At 37.8% G+C, this 18,762-nt stretch overlaps 1 protein-coding gene across 1 annotated transcript; it reads left to right on the top strand.

Moving 5' to 3' along the window:
• The first annotated feature begins 218 nt into the window (after positions 1-218).
• Positions 219-1,166, top strand: LOC123784268 (olfactory receptor 5H2-like). The gene has a single exon (XM_045785615.2). The coding sequence runs from the start codon at positions 219-221 to the stop codon at positions 1,164-1,166; it is 948 nt and encodes a 315-aa protein (XP_045641571.2).
• The last annotated feature ends 17,596 nt before the right edge of the window (positions 1,167-18,762 follow it).

The following is an 18,762-nucleotide window of genomic DNA, read 5'->3' as shown; positions in this document are numbered from 1 at the left end:
CTGTTCATTGCTGCAAATTTTAAAAATTGAGATAATCACACTTATTTTCAAGCCCTCAAAATAGATTCCAAGCAATACAGAGGCAATAGACGTAATCAAGAGAGTATTATGATGTGCATAATTTTATTTCAACTCTCCTCCCCATGTTTTTATGTTATAAATCGAGTGACTTTTTCCCCATTTACTAAATTTCATTTCAGGCAACACCCAGTGAGGATATGGAAAAGGAACATGGAAAAGGACATGGAAATGCAACATTGCTCACAGATTTGATTCTCACAGGACTCACATATGAGCCACAGTGGCAAATCCCCCTGTTCCTGGTGTTCTTGGTTATCTATCTTCTCACCATGGTGGGGAACCTTGGTCTGATTGCTCTCATATGGAATGACCCTCAGCTTCACATCCCCATGTACTTATTCCTTGGGAGTCTGGCATTTGTGGATGCTTGGATATCATCCACAGTATCCCCCAAGATGCTGGTCAACTTTTTTGCCAAGAGCAGAATGATATCTCTTTCAGAATGCATGATACAATTTTTTTCCTTTGCAATAAGTATAACAGTGGAATGCTTTCTGTTGGCAACAATGGCATATGATCGCTATGTGGCCATATGCAAACCATTACTTTATCCAGTCATTATGTCCAATACACTCTGCATCCGTCTGTTAGTTTTGTCACTTTTAGGTGGCCTTCTTCATGCCATAATTCATACTTCCTTTTTATTCAGATTAACCTTCTGCAATTCCATCATAGTACATCACTTTTACTGTGACATTATACCATTGCTTAAGATTTCTTGTACTGACCCTTCTATCAATTATCTGATAGTGTTTATTTTTGCTGGGTCAATACAGATGTTCACCATTCTGATAGTTCTCGTCTCCTACACACTAGTTCTCTTTACAATCTTAAAAAAGAAGTCTCTACAAGGTATAAGGAAAGCCTTCTCCACGTGTGGAGCCCATCTCTTATCTGTCTCTTTATACTATGGTGCTCTTGTCTTCATGTATGTGCGCCCCGTATCTACACAATCAGAAGATCAAGATATGATGGACTCTGTATTTTACACTGTCATAATTCCTGTGTTAAATCCAATTATCTACAGCTTAAGAAATAAGAAAGTCATAGATTCATTGAGAAAGATATTAAAGAGAAATTCTTAGAACTCACATTAATATCTGTTCTCTTTTCATTAAAATGACAAAACTGTACAGATTACATATTTACTATGTGTCAATTTCTGTTCAGTTTTTGCAGTTATAATTCTCCTAATGTTTAAATGACTTAAGGTAAGAGTACAAATAAATATATGTATATGTAGTCAAAACATAGAGGGAATTTTAATCATGTTCATGACATAAAAATAATTTAAAAGGAAACAAAATTTTTACCTGTTTGCATGTTTCAATGTGGCTTCATAAATGCATTAAACCTTGTAATAGGATAATTTCTCTAAAAAGAATTTGAATATGATATATTTGACAGCCATACAACTATGCGGCCTGAAGACTCACATTGCATTTATTCCATATTGGAGTCAGGGTTGTGTTTGAGTGAACAGAGACTAAAAAGTATAATGAATGATCAGATTTCAGGTTCACCTCTGCCCTTCCTCTCTCACCGTTGATTACCTACACCCTTCAACTGTTATCACTGAGGTCCTCACATTAAAACTACTCACTTCTGTCATTTGCTGTAATATTGTTACTTTTTCTACATCCTGTTGATATTCTCTTACTTCCAAAACATTGACTAAATAATATCCTACTTCAGCAACTTTTCATGGATTGTCATATCTATGAGATTATTATATATGGTATAATATCTAGAATGCTATATATGCATATGCATATGTTTATTCATATATGTATATGTACAAAATAAATGCTATACAAAGATATCTACATACATATTATATAGATTGTATATTTCCCTGGCAGATTATTTATTTGCTATGTGTTGATTAGTTTGTTGTTGTTGATATAAATATTTTTTAAAACTATTATTTATTGATATGAGAGAGAAAGCTAGAGAGCATGCAAGAGCAGGGGAGAGGGGCAGAGGGAGAAGCAGACTTCCCACTGAGCAGGGAGCCCAACACGGGGCTACATCCAGGACCCTGGGATCATGACCTGAGCCAATGGGCTTAACCATCTGAGCCACATAGGTGCCCCTGTTGTTGTTCTTTGTTGTTGTTTAAAGTAGGCTCTATGCCTAGTGTGGGGCCCAACATAGGGCCTGATCTCACAACCCTGAGATCAAGACCCCAGCTAAGATCAAGAGTGAGATACCCAACTGACTGAATCACCCAGGTGCCCCTCTGTTGATTAGTTTTAAACATTTTTTGCAGTTATAATTGCCCTCATGCTAATGACTTTAAGTGAGAGTACAAATAAACATCTTTAATATATGTGTATGTGTGTACACACATACACTTGTTCTCCCTGGCATTATTTGAGGTTCATGCCCCCCAAACCTTGATTTAACGCTGAAGCCTCCTAAAAATTCTCCTAATGGATTCTGTGTTATTGATGAAATGAGTTTCATTTCTGGACTCTTTCCTCTTAGGTACACACTTTTGTTCATACAGGTCTTCCTACATAGAATTCTTCCTCAATTACACTCACCTTCACTTACAATTGAAATGGGTTGTTTCTTCAAGATCTATCTTAAATGTTATAACTTCCTTGATGTATTTCCAGATTATCTCAAAGAGGATAGGAATGCTCACTTGTTTGAGGCATTGCATATTTCGTTTATTTTTTTAGGCCACAAATGGCCTTGTGTAATACTTATTTTTAGCTTATAAACTTCTTTAGATTACAATCTTTAGCAGTGTTTATCACGGTGGCTCAAACCCATGAGTTCCTAAATAAGTATTTATAAAATATATGTAAATTTAAAATGAAAATAACAGCACAAATACTTCAAATAAATAAATTTATTTAAAGAGAATGTGTCACTCATTTTCATATTATAATGAGTCTTGGGCGATTACTAGGCCTGGAGTGTCTGCCGCAGGCAAGCTCATGTTCCTAACTTTCTTTCAAGACAATCATGAGTATCACACACCTAAAGTGAATTATTCTTATTCTTCTTATCATTAGGATTAGCTCCTGGGACAGAGTACAGCACAACTTCAGGGAGTTCTTTATTAAGTGTTTCTTTAAAGATACAAAACAGGAAAGTATTTAAAACAAATATTACCATGTAGTTCTGGAGTTTCAGATCACAAAATTATACCAGGTCATCTGCCATGTTTTTGTTTCCCTGAGGGATACCCCCAAGTCCAAGGAAATGGAGTGACTATATCAGAGTCCAGACATTGTTATTATTTTTCACTAAAGAATCCATGCTATGGCATAGGTCTTAGTTTAATTCTTGTTGCTATATAACATTCCCATTGTGCTCATTTTTTCTGTAAATTATCTGCATTTTTGCTTGCTCATGTAACATGATGACCCAAGACTGTATTGGTAATAAAAGCAACTGGTGTGTATTTCTTTTGTAACCATAAAAATCTGTTTCCTTAATTGGCCATTTCTTTGAATGAAAAGGTTGACATCAATCTATGAGTATGTGAGGCTGGTGTATGCAATATCTGGTCCTGTGTTAGGTTGGGTGGGTGTGGAATAGTCTTTGGGGGTCTCAGAAACTCAGACTTCCTGTGTAGGCTTCTCATGTCTCATCTATAGATTCCTACTGCCCTGTGTGTCTTTTGTTAAACTTCCAATGACTTTATGCCTTCCAGAAATTCACTGAAACCTTTTGTTCACTGATGTGCTCCCATTCTTTTTTCTGTTACAGAATTTCTCATCTTTGTACATCATTTTTATCAATTCAATCTCATGTTGGGAAAGACCTAAAATATACATCTCTGCAAAGCCCACATTTTAGACAAGATAGTCCACAAACTTTTTAAAAGTACACTATGAAGTTACATATGTATTACTTAATGAATGTTTAGATGTGAAGGATGATATCACAATGCTAAGTTTATCCAGTTGTCTGGACTAATGTTGAAAGTGGATTAAACTGCCCTTTTAAAATTAATAATAGTAATAATAATATAATAACACCCTTTCTTATGAGCATATTGATTTTCTTTCCTGGAGATTTAAAAGAATTCATTGTTCCTCTTTCCATACATATATATATATATATATATATATATATATATACATATATATATATATATATATATATATATATATATATATACACATTTTTTCCTCATCATTTTATAATACCTGTTGAGAATTTGCTGTCAACATTATCCTACTGTGCTCAAAGAATCAACACATTTAGGATGTAGGTAAAAACAAACACCAATTTGAGGACAGCTAAGATGGTGGAGTTATAGGAGGGCCCTAGGCTTGCTTTGACCCTGAAACATCACTAGATAAATATCAAATCATTGTAAATAACCAAGAAATCGATCTGAGGATTGACAGAACATACTGCACACAACTAGAGGAAGAAAAGAGGCCATTATCATGGAAGGTTGGAGGTGCAGAGCTGTGGTTTGCGGGAGATATGGATCAGAGTTGCTGTGGAGGGGAGGAAGTCTGGGCCATAGAGAAAGGTGAGAGAAAGACAGAGAGATAGAGAGAGAGAGAGAGAATGAGAGAAAGAGAAAGGAGTACACAGTGGATTGCACAAAGAAAACACTTTGCCAAAGCCATTGACTGGAAAAAAGAAAGAGGTTGCTTTGTGTGAGTTTTTACAACCAGTGGGGCTCAAAGACTGGAGTTTTAGAGGTCTGTGGTGTGCCTGGTGTGGAGCCTTGGGGGCACTGCAGTGCTCCTGTGGAGAAGGTGGGCAGATAGCCCAGGGTGCAGATGGCATGACCTGAGGATCCCCTGGGACACAATCAGAGAGATGATTCTTCCTTCTTGGCATGATCTGGGAAAGGGGGCATTGCCTCTCCATGGACAAAAGAGCCTGGGGACAATTTCCTAACCCCCAGCCCTCAGCACAGGTGCAGAGAGACCTACTGATGGTATTTAACTTGGACACTGTCTCTTTGCTGTGCTTTACCCCAAAACCCATGCTTCTGTGCTTTGATGCTATCGCCACTCTGGGTCAAACTGCAGCAGTCCCAGCATGGCAAGACCATCCCCCAGAGAACCAGTGGGGGTCCACACCATGCCAGGTCGCTAACATTTGGAGTTTTAAAAGTCAGTGGGCCTGCGTGGAATAGAGCCCAAGGTGTACTGCACTGCCTGTTGGGCAGATGGCCCAGACACAAGCAGAGTGAAGACAGTGATCTGAGGGACACCTGAGACACATGCGGGGAGACTGTTTGCTCTTCTGTGAGCAAACAGAAGTGGGTGTGAACTCCCCTCTCTGGTTGCAAGGGAGCTGGCTGGTGCCATTTCCCTCCCCCACTGCTCCGCATATACTAACTTCAGTGAATAGTACAGTGTCAACACTAGTGGCCTAAACTGCCTCCGCCTGTGCTCTGCTTTCAGGCAAGTGTGCCTGAGACCCATAACAACAGAGCCCTCTCCAAAACACCAGCACAAACCCCTGCACATACCACATTTACTGACCAGAGAGTCCTGCAAAGCTTCAGCTCTAGTGGAAAAAGCATCAAGTCTCTTTCAACAAGCAAACCAGAGCACATCTAGTTAAAACTCACCATACTCTGGCCAAGGTCCAGACACTCCCCACTACAAGCAAGGAGAAACTGCAGAAGACTGACCTGAGGGAAAGAGCAGCTAAAACATAGCAGCAGAGTGCACACAGCATACACCAGAGACACTTCCTGAAGTGCCAGGTCCTGGACATCATATGACTACTTCTTCATAAAGCCATTACTCTCAGGAGTAGGTAACATCACAGGCTTTCCAAACATACAGAAGAACACAGATACCTAAACAAAATGCCAAGATGGAGGAATTCATTGCAAGAAATAACAAGGAAAGGTCACAGCCAGGGATCAAATTGAGAAAGTTATAGTATATCTTATGCAGAACTTAAGGAAATCATAATAAGGATACTAACTGTGCTTGAGAAAAGCTTAGAAGACATCAGGGAGTCACTTACCTCAGAGATAAAAGAGTTAAAAACTAATCAGGCCAAAAAAAAAAAAAAATGGAATAAACTAGTTTTGAAACTGATTGGATCTAATGACCACAAGGATAGAAGAAGCAGAGGAAGAATAAGTGATCTAGAAGATAAAATTATGGAAAATAATGAAGCTTCACAAATGAAGGAAAGAAACATCTTGGATCACAAAAGTAAATGTAGGGAATTCGGAGATGCCATAAAGCATAATAACGTTATATCACAGGAGTTTCAGAAGAAAAAGAGATGGGAAAGGGGGCAGAAGGGTATTTGAGAAAATTGTACCTGAAAGCTTCCCAAATCTGGGGAAGGAAACTGAAATTCAAATCCAGGAGGCACATAGAACTTCCACCAAAATCAACAAAAGCAGGTCAACACCAAACATACTACTTAAATTTGGAAAATGTAGAGATAAAGAAAAAATCCTAAAAGCAGCAGGACAAAAGAAGTCTCTAACTTACAAGGGAAGAAAAATAAGTTTAGCAGCAGATCTCTCCACAGAAACTTGACAAGCCAGAAGAGAGTGGTATAATATATTCAATGTACTGAATGGGAAAAAAGTGCAGCCAAGAATATTCTATCTAGCAAGTCTATCATTCAGAACTGAAGGAGACAAACAAAAATTAAAGGCTCTCATGAGCACTAAACCAGCCCTGCAAGAAATATAAATGGGGACTCTGAGTGGAACAGAAAAACCAAAGCAACAAAGACTAGTAAGAAAAAGAGAAATCTTCAGAAACAATGACAAAAAAGTAATGAAGTGGCATAAAATTTATATCTATCAATAATTACTCTGAATGTAAATGTACTACATGTTCCAATTAAAAGACATAGGTTTTGTTTCTTAAATTCCACATGTTTGCTGGAGTGGAGGTGGGGGGGATGGGGTGGCTGGGTGATGGACATTGGGGAGGGTATGTGCTATGGTGAGTGCTGTGAATTGTGTAAGACTGATGAACCACAGTCCTGTACCCCTGAATCAAATAATACATTATATGTTAATAAAAAAATTCCACATGAATGAAATCATACTTTGTCTTTCTCTGACTGATTTTCTTTGCTTAGCATAATACACTCTAATTCCAGCATAGGGGAATGGAAGGAAAAATAAAATAAGAAAGAAATAGAGAGGGAGACAGACCATAAGAGACTCTTAGCTACAGAGAACAAACAGAGTTGCTGGGGGATGGGTGGGTGGAGTAATGGGTGGTGGGCATTAAGGAGGGCCCTTGATGTAATGAGCACTGGGTGTTATATGCAACTGATGAATCACTAAATTTTACCCCCAAATTAATAATACATGACATGTTAACTAACTTAAATTTAAACAAAAAAAGTAGACATAAGGTTTCAAAATGGATTTAAAAAAACCATCTATATGTTGCCTACAAGAGATTCATTTTAGACCTAAAGACACCTGCAGATTCACAGTGAGGGGATGGAGAAATATTTACAATGCAAATGGATGTCAAAAGAAAATATCCGGCAAACCAGATTAAAACAAAGGATGAAGAAGGCTACTACATCATAATAAAGGAATCTATCCAACAAGAAGATCTAACAAATGTAAATTTTTATGCCCCAAACCTGGTATATACAACAACTAATAACAAAACAAAGGAACTCATTGGTACTAGTAATACTAGAAGAATTTAACACCCCAATTACAGCAATGGACAGGTCATCTAAGCTGAAAATCAAGAACAAAACAATGACATTGAATGAAACACTGGACCAGATGGACTTAACAGATATATTCAGAACATTTCATTCTAAAACAGAAGAATACAGGTTCTTTTCAAGTGCACATGGGGCATTCCCCAGAATAGATCACATACTAGGTCCCAAATCAGGCCTCAACAAGTACAAAAAGATAGCAAACATACTATGCCTATTTTCAGACCAAAATGCTATGAAACTTGAAGTCAATCTCAAGGAAAAAATTCGAAAGACCACAAATAGATGGAAGTTAAAGAACATCCTACTAAAGAACAATGGGTCAACCGGGAAATTAAAGAAGAAATTAAAAAGTACATGGAAGCAAAAGAATATGAAAACATGATGATCCAAAACCTTTGGGAAGCAGGAAAAATTGTCATAAGGGGAAGTGTATAGCAATACAGGCCTACGTCAAGAAGCAAGAAAAATCTCATACACACAGCATTACCTTACACCTAAAGGAGCTAGAAAAAGAACAACGAATGAAGCCTAAACCCAGAAGAAGAAAGGAAATAATAAAGATTTGAGAAGAAATAAATAATATAAAAACAAAACAACCCTGTAGAACAGATCAATGAAACCAGGTGTTGGTTCCTCGAAAAAAATAAAATTGAAAAACCTTTAGCCAGACTTATCAAAAAGAAAAGAAAAAGAACCCAAATAAATAAAAACACTAATGAGAGAGGAGAAATCAAAACCAAAATTACAGAAAGACAAAAAATTATAAGAGAATATTATGAAAAATTATATGCCAACAAATTGGGCAATCTTGAAGAAATGGATAAATCTCTAGAAACATATAAATACCAAAACTGAAACAGGAAGAAGTAGAAAACTTGAGTAGACCGATAACCAGCAAAGAAATTGAATCAAAAACCAAAATCTCCCAACACACAAAAGTCCAGGGGAAGATGTCTTTACAGGGGAATTCTACCAAGCACTTAAAAGAGAGTTAATACCTATTCCTCTCATGCTATTCCAAAAAGTAGAAATGGAAGGAAGACTTCCAAACTCATTCTACAAGGCCAGCATTACCTTGATCCCAAAGCCAGACAAAGACACCACTAAAAAGGAGAATTACAGGTCAATAGCCCTGACGAACATGGATGCAAAAAATTCTCCACAATATAATAGAAAAATCAAATCCAACACTTCATTAAAAGAATCATTCACCATGATCAAATGGGATTTATTTCTGGGTTACAGTGGTGGTTCAATATTCATGAATCAATCAACATGATACACTACATTAATAAAAGACAGGACAAGAACCATATGATCCTCCCAATAGATGCAGAAAAAGCATTCAACAAAGTACAACATCCTTTCTTGATAAAAGTCTTCAACAAAGTAAGGACAGAGGGAATATGCCTCAACATCATAAAGGCCATATAGGAAAAACCCAAGCTAATATCATCCTTAATGGGGAAAAACTGAAAACTTTTCCTCTAAGGTCAAGAACAAGATAGGGATGTCCCTCTACCACTGTTATTTAACAGATTACTGGAAGTCCTAGCCTCAGCAGTCAGACAACAAAAGGAAATAAAAGGCGTCCAAATCAGCAGGGAAGAATGCAAACTTTCACTCTGCAGACGACATGATACTCTGTGTAGAAAACCCATAAGACTCCACCAAAAAATTGTGAGACCTGATACAAAAATTCAGCAAAGTCACAGAAAACGAAATCAACATACAGAAATCTGTTTCATTTCTACAAACCAATAATGAAGGAGCAGGAAGATAAGTCAAGGAATCAATACCACTTATAAGTGTATCAAAACCCACAGGATAACTAGGAGTAAACCTAACCAAAGAGGTAAAATCTCTGTACTCTGAAAACTATAGAATACTTATGAATGAAATTGAAGATAACAAAAAGAAATGAAAAAACATTCCATGCTCATGGATTGGAAAAACAAATATTAGTGTCTTTACTACCCAAAGCAAAGTCAGAGAAGGACAAATACCATATGATTTCACTCATATGTGGAATTTAAGAAACAAAATGAAGAGGAGAGGAAAAAAGAGAGAGGCAAACCATAAAAGAGACTCCTAACTATGGAGAACAAACTGAGGCTTGCTGGAGGGGAGATGGGCAGGGGATGGGCTAAATGGGTGATGGGCATTAAGGAGGCACTTGTTGTGATGAGCACTGGGTGTTGTATGGAAGTGATGACTCACTAAACACTACACCTGAAACTAATATTACACTGTATGTTAACTGGAATTTAAATCAAAACTTTAAACTACAAAAAAAAAAAAACTAATAAAATAAAAATAAAACATACCCCCCAAAACAACATAAAAAAACAACATAATAAAATAAAATAAGGTAAAGAAGCTTATTTTTAAAATTAAAAAAATACCAATCAAATCTAGAACGGTTTTTCACAGTCTGGGTTATAGACTAGTAGAGTACAATCATATATATATATATATATATATATATATATATATATAGTCAATTAAAAGCCCATGGCCTCAAAGGTTAATGTCAAGGACATCTGTTCATTGGAAAATTTAATGTCATGCTGCATCAACTTTTGAACCACCTTTCTCGAATTGATTTTATATACAAGATAATATACATGTTGTAACATGTAATACTACGTCTTCATAAAAGTTACCTTTGAAGACAAAGTTTTTTCAGGTCAATAGCTAACAATTGCATCATATTTCCCTCTTTCTCAGATTAAGAAAAAGTCATTAAATGTACAGGTAGTGTTTGTATTACTCAAGGTTGTCCTGAATACAGAACCATTAAGATATACCAATCTGTAAGTGAAATATATATATATATATATATATATATATATATATATATATATGTAAAGACATTTATTATAAGATATTGGCTCATATGAACATGGAGCCTGAGAAGTCCCCTGATCTGCTGTCTGCAAGGTTTGAGACCCAGGAAAGATGATGCAGTAGTTCTAAAATGTGAGACTAGGAGAGCCAATGAGTGGTATAAATCCCACCCACCAAGTCTGGAGGTCTGATGAAAAGAGCACCAAGGGTGAGCGAGTAACAATGTCACAGATCCACCAGTCAGGCAGAGTGAAGTCAACCTTCCTTTGCCTTTTTGTTCCGTTCAGGCTCTCAATGGATTAGATGATGCCCACCAGCATCACGGAGGGCCATCTACCTTACTCAGTCTACTGATGTAATACCAATCCCTTCTGGACACATCCTCACACAAACGACCAGAAATGATATTTAACCAGTTATCTGGAAATCCTGTGGACTAGTCAAGTTGGCATATACAGTGAACCATCACAAGTCCACCCACTATCAGCTTGGCACCCAGACACAATTCCTTAAACCATACTTAAGCTCCAAGGAAGGACAAGAGCAAGATCATGATTCCAGCTAACATGATACAACTATGCTGTGTAAAGCTGCAAATGCACTAACCCCTTCCCCAGAAAATGAGTTAAATTACTTAAGTGACGTTTACTCTTCTCCTTGATATCTGGTAAACACTATGATGTCAAATTAACAATAATTAGTTACCATGACATAAATTCATTACATTTTATTTTACATGATAAGATAATACAAGTGGAAATAAAGCAAAAACATTTGTTATGTATACATGTATTCATATACAAATATGTGGGTATGTATACACGCAAACACACACATGCATGTAAATGTATTCTTACCAAACTGAGGATTAAATGTTTATGGCAATTACACTCCTCATTTCTGAAACTGGTCATCTGGCTGTAGCTGTTAGTCACAATTACCTCTTCCACTACCCATTCCACAATCCCTTATTTTATAGCAAACAAATAACTAGCCATATTTCTCTACCTTCAGTCTTTAAGTGTCTGGCTATTGGAAATCCTGCCTGAAATGGTTTGTTGGAGTTTTCCATTGACCTTAACTAAAGGGAATGGTACTACTAAAGAAAAACTTAAATGATTTGAATTTCAGATATACTTGGCCACGTCTCCGTTGTGGAGAAGTAGTTCAATTTCTCCTTGGTAGTCTCACCAGCTAACAGAGTAACTCCTTTCTTTGCATAATGATACAGAGGAAGGAGGAACACAAAGTGGCCCAGGGCCAGTTTTAACTTCCGGCTGAACAGAATCATTGTTGTGTGTGCTGGTGGAAGCATTCCTCCTTCTGGCTCTAAGACCTTTAGACCAGCAGAACATAAAGGCACAGAAAGACTTGCAAATTTATGCTAGTGTGTCATTAATGAGTGGTAATAGTGAGTGGTACCACTCAGACTTCCACTACCTGATTCCTGGACTGATGAATCCTAGCTATGGAAGAAACTGTACTGTGTATTGGACATTGATTGAGAAAATATACAGGTTTCTGGAGAGCCTTGCTGAGCCATACATGGTAATACCCTCAAAGATGCAGTATCTGAGATTCAAGACAATTCCATTATTCTAGCGAACTATCCGTATCAGGATGGTGGGGAAAATGGTAAGACAAGGTAATTTGTTATCATGGGGGCTTTGCCACACTTTATTTACTGTGAAGTAAATACCTCAACTAGAAGCAATGGGCATGGAATACCATGACCGTGGATAAGGAATTCTGTAAGTCAACAGATAAAGTTTTGGCAAGAGCATTACATGCAGTGCTGAAAAGCTGTATCCAGAGTATGTGTCTATTTTTATAGGAACAAAACACTTCCTCTTTCATTACATTGGAATCTCTCCAATATCATCAATCTGCCATGAGATAGGTGGCCGATCATTCCAGTGAATGGTGCCTTATCAGGGACCCAGTATTGATCTCTGCTGCTGGCAGACTGGACATTCAACAGTGGCTGTAGTCAGGTTGGCTATGGTTAGTAGACGACCATGTTGAGGAGCCCATGCATAACCTCCATTCCTGCCACCGTAGCCCCTTTTTTCATGAGCCCATTTGGTTATTCCTGCCCACTTGGTTATTAAAATCCTCCACTGCTGAGGTCTCCCTTTGCTGAGCATTCACATGGGACACAAATATCTTCATGTTTATTATCTCTTCTACAAATTTCCTTGTCATCATTTCCCAGTCACAAATCTTCAAATTCTCTGACCATCCAGCCAAACCATTTCTGAAAGCACTTGAGTCATTATTTAAGCAGATAGATGGGTGTTACTCCTTCTAGGCAGGTGAACGACCAGGTGCACTACACAAAATTCTGCCCACTGGGAGGATTTTCTTTCCCTATTGGCCTTCAGGGATGACCCAATGCATGGCAGTAGTGCTACAATTGTTCACTTTCAAAAGGAGTCTGCGAATCTTGCAGAACTATCAGTAAACCAGGCCCAGGTCGTCTCTCCCTCTGTATACTGATTACAGAGAACCCTTCATGAGGCCATAAGTACAGCTAGAACAGAGAAGCCAGTCTAACAGGCTTGGGGAACATGGACTTTTGCACCACTTCTTCATGTAACTTACTGATACCTTCAGGGCCTGCTCAGGCTACATCATGTATATATCACATCCATTTGATGATGCTGTGGCCATATACTCCGAACTTTATGTCTTGGTGGGTCATACAATACCCAGTTCATGAAAGGCAGCTCTGGTTCCATGGGAAATTGCTGGCCCATGTTTGAGAATTCAATCTCTACTAAAGCCTAGTAGCAGACCAATAGCTCTCTATCAAATGGAAAGTAGTTGTCCATAGTGATGGCAGAGCTTAACTCCAAGTTTAAGTGTCTGTGCTGTGATTTGCCCATAGATACCACCCTATGTCTCCATACAGCAGCCCCGTGTGCTACTGCCTATTTGACCACAATTGTTTTTGAAGGATCAGGTGGCCCAAGCGCCAGTGCAGCTTGCATAGCAGCTCACACCTTCTGCAAATCCCTTCTTTTCTGAATCATACTTAAAACTAGCAGGACAATTATCGTTTGGTTTCACTAATATGTGGAATATAAGGAATAGTGCAGAGGACCATGGGCAAAGGGAGGGAAAACTGAATGGGAGGAAATCAGAGATAGAGAGACAAACCATGAGAGACTCTGGACACTGGGAATCAAATTGAGGGTTTTGGAGGGGAGGTGGGTGGAAAGAGAAGGTAACTGGGTGATGGGCATTAAGGAAGGCACGTGATCCGATGAGTACTGGGTGCTGCACACAACTGATTAATGATTAAACACTACATCAAAGACTAATGATGTACTATATGTTGGCTAATAGAACTTAATTTAAAAGAAAGTTCCATTCTAAAGAAAAAAGAAAAAAAAACTAGCAGCTTTTCTGGACATCTGGTAAGTGGGTTGGAATAACACACTCAAATAAAGATGATGTTGCCTCCAAAATCCACGAATCTTACTAGGTGTTGTACCTCTTTTTTTGGCCACAGAAGGGCTAAATGCAACAATTTATCCTTTACTTAGAAGAGATATCTCCTCATGACACATCAGCTGGACCTCTAGAAATATCACTGAGATAAACGGGCCCTGAATTTTGATGGATATATTTCTGAACCTCTAGTATGCAAATGTTTACCAGTAAGTCTACAGGAATTGTTAATTCTTGTTCATTAGGTCCAATCAGCATAAAATGCCAGTATGGTGTCTTATGGGAAGGAAAGAAGATGAAGATCCTTGAGAAAATATCCGCAAATCATATACCTGATGAGAGCTTTGTACCCAGAATATATGAAGAATTCTCAAAATTGAATAATAAATATATAGCTGAATTTTAGAAAGGGAAATACTTGAACAGATACTTCAGGAAACAATATATAGGGATGTCAAATAGGGAACAAAAATATTTTCAATATAATTGATCAATGGGGAAATGCATTGAAGAACATAGTGAGATACCATGACCCACCTATTAAAATGACTAAAAATGAGATGACTACTCATACTGGAAGCAGCATTAGATCAACCCTTCTGTTCAGTGTTCACAATGATTTCTATCTACGTTGTTTATTTCTCCTCTTTTTGGTTTTCATGAACAAATTCTAAGGACACAAAATAAATCATTAATGACTACCAAAATATAGGGACTTTGACTTCCCCCTAGCTGCCAATCAAGTCCCATTTGGAGGTTAAACATTTTTCCTACTCTTCAGATATCAAGTCATAATGTTACTATTTCTACATTGTAATATTTTGACATAAATTATATATTACTTTTTCTCCATCTCTATTTTGGTTTCTTAATTTTTCATAAAAGGTGCTTTTTCATATCTCTAAATGGTTGTCTAAGGATAAGGAGTTCAGGTTGAAAAATCGTGTTAGAATTTTTCTCTTTCTATGCTTGTTTTTCTGGGAAGAGTTTTCATCAAATGAAATAGTTCTATCCATAATTTCAGTTTTCTTTTTCTTTTGTTTTTTTTGGGAATTAGCCTATTATTTTTCTTCCTATTTTTAAATGCCTACTCTTTTTCTGGATCAGTAATGACAGATGATCCTATTTAGCAGGAGTGAGGGTATGCTATAGTTTACTAAGTTATTACTTTGGCAATTATCTCTGTTGATATAGTGATACACTATTTCTTAAATAGATGGTTTATCTCTGAGGGGTAGGTTTAGTTGTGTAGTCTGACCTTGTGATTTTCTTTTGTTTTTGTAGTATCTTGTTTGAGATATCAAAACAAAAAACAAAAACGAAAAACCCCCAAACTCTGAGGTGGAGATGTGCATGTAAGATGTTTGTTGGAGAATGCAGTCAGGTTTGATAATTATTGAAGGAGTGAAGGAAGTAAGATTGGACAGAAGGATGAGTTGACTAGAGTTACAACAAAGACCTTAGCCAATCTGGTAAAGAAGTGAGAATTCGGGATGTCCCTTCCATGCCTAAGGCAGGGACCCATAATTTACAATTTCCATGGAACAGTCATTAAATGTAGGTTGCCTCCAAGAAAGGAGTATGTTCTTCATAAGACAATTATCTTCAGATAAGCATACTTCCTGTTAAGGGTGTCAGTTGAGAACTATCAGCTACTGGCACTCTTACTGCTGGGAATCTTGGCTGTGAACCATAGATCCATTACTTTTATGCTGTTCATAGCTACTTATTTCTTATATTAATTTCTAGGGAAAGCTACACAGCGATTTGGGTCTTTTTCTTGCCCTGGAGAATCTTACAAGATGAAGGTTAATGGGACATCTACAGATCTGAATACTACAACTAGTCTCATGACCACTCTGCAACCATCTTCTCCCCTTTTGATTCCCTTCACCTTTTCCTAATACCTCTACTGGTCCAGGTAACAAACATAGTGGGGTGATCCAGAATCAGATCCCCAGGGAATCTGAGCCTTTCACCACCATGCCCTTTTCAGTACCAGTGGTTGTATTTATCTATTTACTGTTGAGCAAGGGAGTACCAACAGATGCCTAGGGACCACCTGATGCCAAATGTACTTTTTCCTGCCCCCATTGCATAATATCAGCCCTATCTCTTCCTGATAACAGTCAATTTCCCCTGTAATCCTTGTGGACTCCTTTCCTTGCCTATTGGTCTCTTGGAAAAAAGAGTCTAAAGTGACTGGCTGGCAGCTGGACCTTTCTGTATAATGGAATTCTTGTTGTATTCTCTGGCAAGAACATATCCCCTCTGAGTACCAGGGCTTCTAAAACCCATAGAGCTGAGGGATGTGGGAATAGGACTGCAAATTTCCCAAGCAGATCACTTGACAAGCCCCGGATTGAGGAATACAACCTTCTGAAGACACGGCACCATCTAATGGTCACCGATTTCTAAAGGAGAGTGCACCCTGGAGCACAGAGTCCTGACATCTTAATTATGCCTTTCAAAGGCCATTTTATCAACTAATTGAGCCAGCAGATTCCAGTTGGTGTGAAATAGAATAGAACCAGTGTGCCCATCACTGTCCAGGACCACACCTCCTTTATTGCAAACTAGATTTCTTGGTCCAGTACAATATTATGCACCATTGTACTAGCCTCACAGAGTAATTCTTCTTGAACCCTTACAGATTGGAAAGATGACACAAACCTGGATTATGTTGATGCCAGTGAAGATGAATTTCTGCCCCCTTCAGAAAGGAAGATGTTCAAAGCAGCAAACTGGATGTTGTCTTTGGGGGGGTGGGGCTCCAAAATGATCTCTGTTTTGGGCAAGTTACAACCTGGCAAGAACAGTAGCTGGATTAGCCTTGAAAAGTTGGAGCCTATGCTATTAGGCACATGCATGCCTCCTTCCCAGCCACTATAGCACTTCATTCATGTGCCCACGGTGCCAGTACTGGGGTAGCAGATGAACAAAACTGGATGACCTCAACTATCTGTCATTCTGTGTACTTGGTTGTTTAGTATTTTTTCAATGGTAGATGCTTTCTGTATTCCTTTACATGTAATATGAAGAACTCCACACTTCATATCTATTTCAGTATATACATTCATATGCCTCTTCCTCAGATTTTCTAGTCACTGACCTTTTAATCTGTCTCCCTCTAGGCCATTGACCAACATCCAAGCTGTTCACCTCTACTATGAATCTCTATATTCTCACCTTGGACCACTTCTCTTTCTGTACAATGGATATAAGTAATCAGTCCACTGCTCTAAGGGAGGATTTCCCCTTATTGTTGCCTTTCATGGTCACCCTGGGTGAAGCTAGACTTTAGCAGCAATACATCTTGGCTTGCCTCAACATAACAAGCTATCTAAGAACCAACTTGGCCTTTGAGGTCAAACATGTGAGATGAGGACAAGAGGTCAGTGCAATGGTGGAGGATGACACAGAGGTCTTGGTCCTATTGTATTCTCAGACTCTGCTCAGCCAGATCCCTGGATGTGCTGCTTTCATCTAGAGAATTACTCCTGGGCCCACTCAGTCGTATACTTTTTAATCTGACAAGTTCTAGCTCACGAAGGCAATTCTGACCTCTTGGTCACATATGGCCCCAAAGTTAGGAGCTCTTCCTCTAGCAGAGTTTATAGCAGAGCAGGAAGTGATTTTTTGAATACTTTATTCTCCTGCAGAGAATAAAGTCTTGCTTTGAAAGCAGAAGAGTATATGTTATGATTCTCCTATCAGAGTTTCCATAAACTCTAATACTGGATACTCTATATTCAATTTATTTCCATAACCTCTAACTCAGATATTTTAATACTATTGGCCTGCTGAGTCAGTGCGGACCTGCTGAAGAGCCTTTCTTGTTCGGAGACACACTCAAAACTTCCATTCTTCTCCCATTTTAGCAGATGTATTTGTGTGTAGTATCTTTTCAACTTTGTAGGATATTATGATGTTTGGAAATAAATTCAAGCAAGTGCTTGAATTGCTGTATCATAGTGCTAAGGTACAATTTAAATAACAAGCCATATATCACATTTTTTTCCGAATGAGGTTATTATTTAGTCAGTAATAGTAGTCATGGGGAGTAACAATGTTTTAATAGTATTATTACATAAAATTAAAAGTTTTCATACCATTTCTTCAGTTTAATTCCTTTTAAATATCTCTTTTCATGTTTTATAATATGTAATATTTTAGTATAGTGGTGCATCTACCTAATTTGTAGGTGAGAATATATATATTGAGAACATACTACAAATGATCTTATTAATATGAATGTACACCAAAATGATTTGAAATATCTCCTCTAGCGAAGCCATCAGCAGCTGAAAGATTGTTGAAAACACAAGAATAGAGATAATATTGGGAAAACTCTAGAATGAAAGAAGAGGGAGGTCAAGGATACCATCAGAAAGAAGTATCATTAAGGGCAAAGAGGGAAACATGACCCAGTACTAAGACTGAGATGGAGCAATCAAGAAGCCAGAAACAGAGAGGGTTACCATAAGGAGCCAGAGAAGAATTTAATAGAACCAAACACTACACTTGGTTAGGAAAATAATTAAATATTCTTGGGGTTTTCATTTAAAGTTGGTTGTGACCTTGGAGAGAGAGGGTTTTAGTGAATTGGCAGAGCAGAGAAAATAGACAGGAAGGAATCAAATAGCACAATTTCCAATCTATTTTCCCATTCTTTCTATATTACCTGTTGTGTCTCCTTCT

Source organism: Ursus americanus, chromosome 4 (genome assembly GCF_024610735.1).
Source record: "Ursus americanus isolate L20-20 chromosome 4, mUrsAme1.1.p, whole genome shotgun sequence".
NCBI classification, from domain to species: Eukaryota; Metazoa; Chordata; class Mammalia; order Carnivora; family Ursidae; genus Ursus; species Ursus americanus.
Note: the sequence above shows the minus strand (reverse complement) of the source record. Positions and strands in the feature narration are given on the sequence as shown.

What these genes read in the sequence shown, in the direction of transcription:
- LOC123784268 (XM_045785615.2), top strand. Translation starts at nt 219, where the DNA reads ATGGAAAAGGAACATGGAAAAGGACATGGAAATGCAACATTGCTCACA.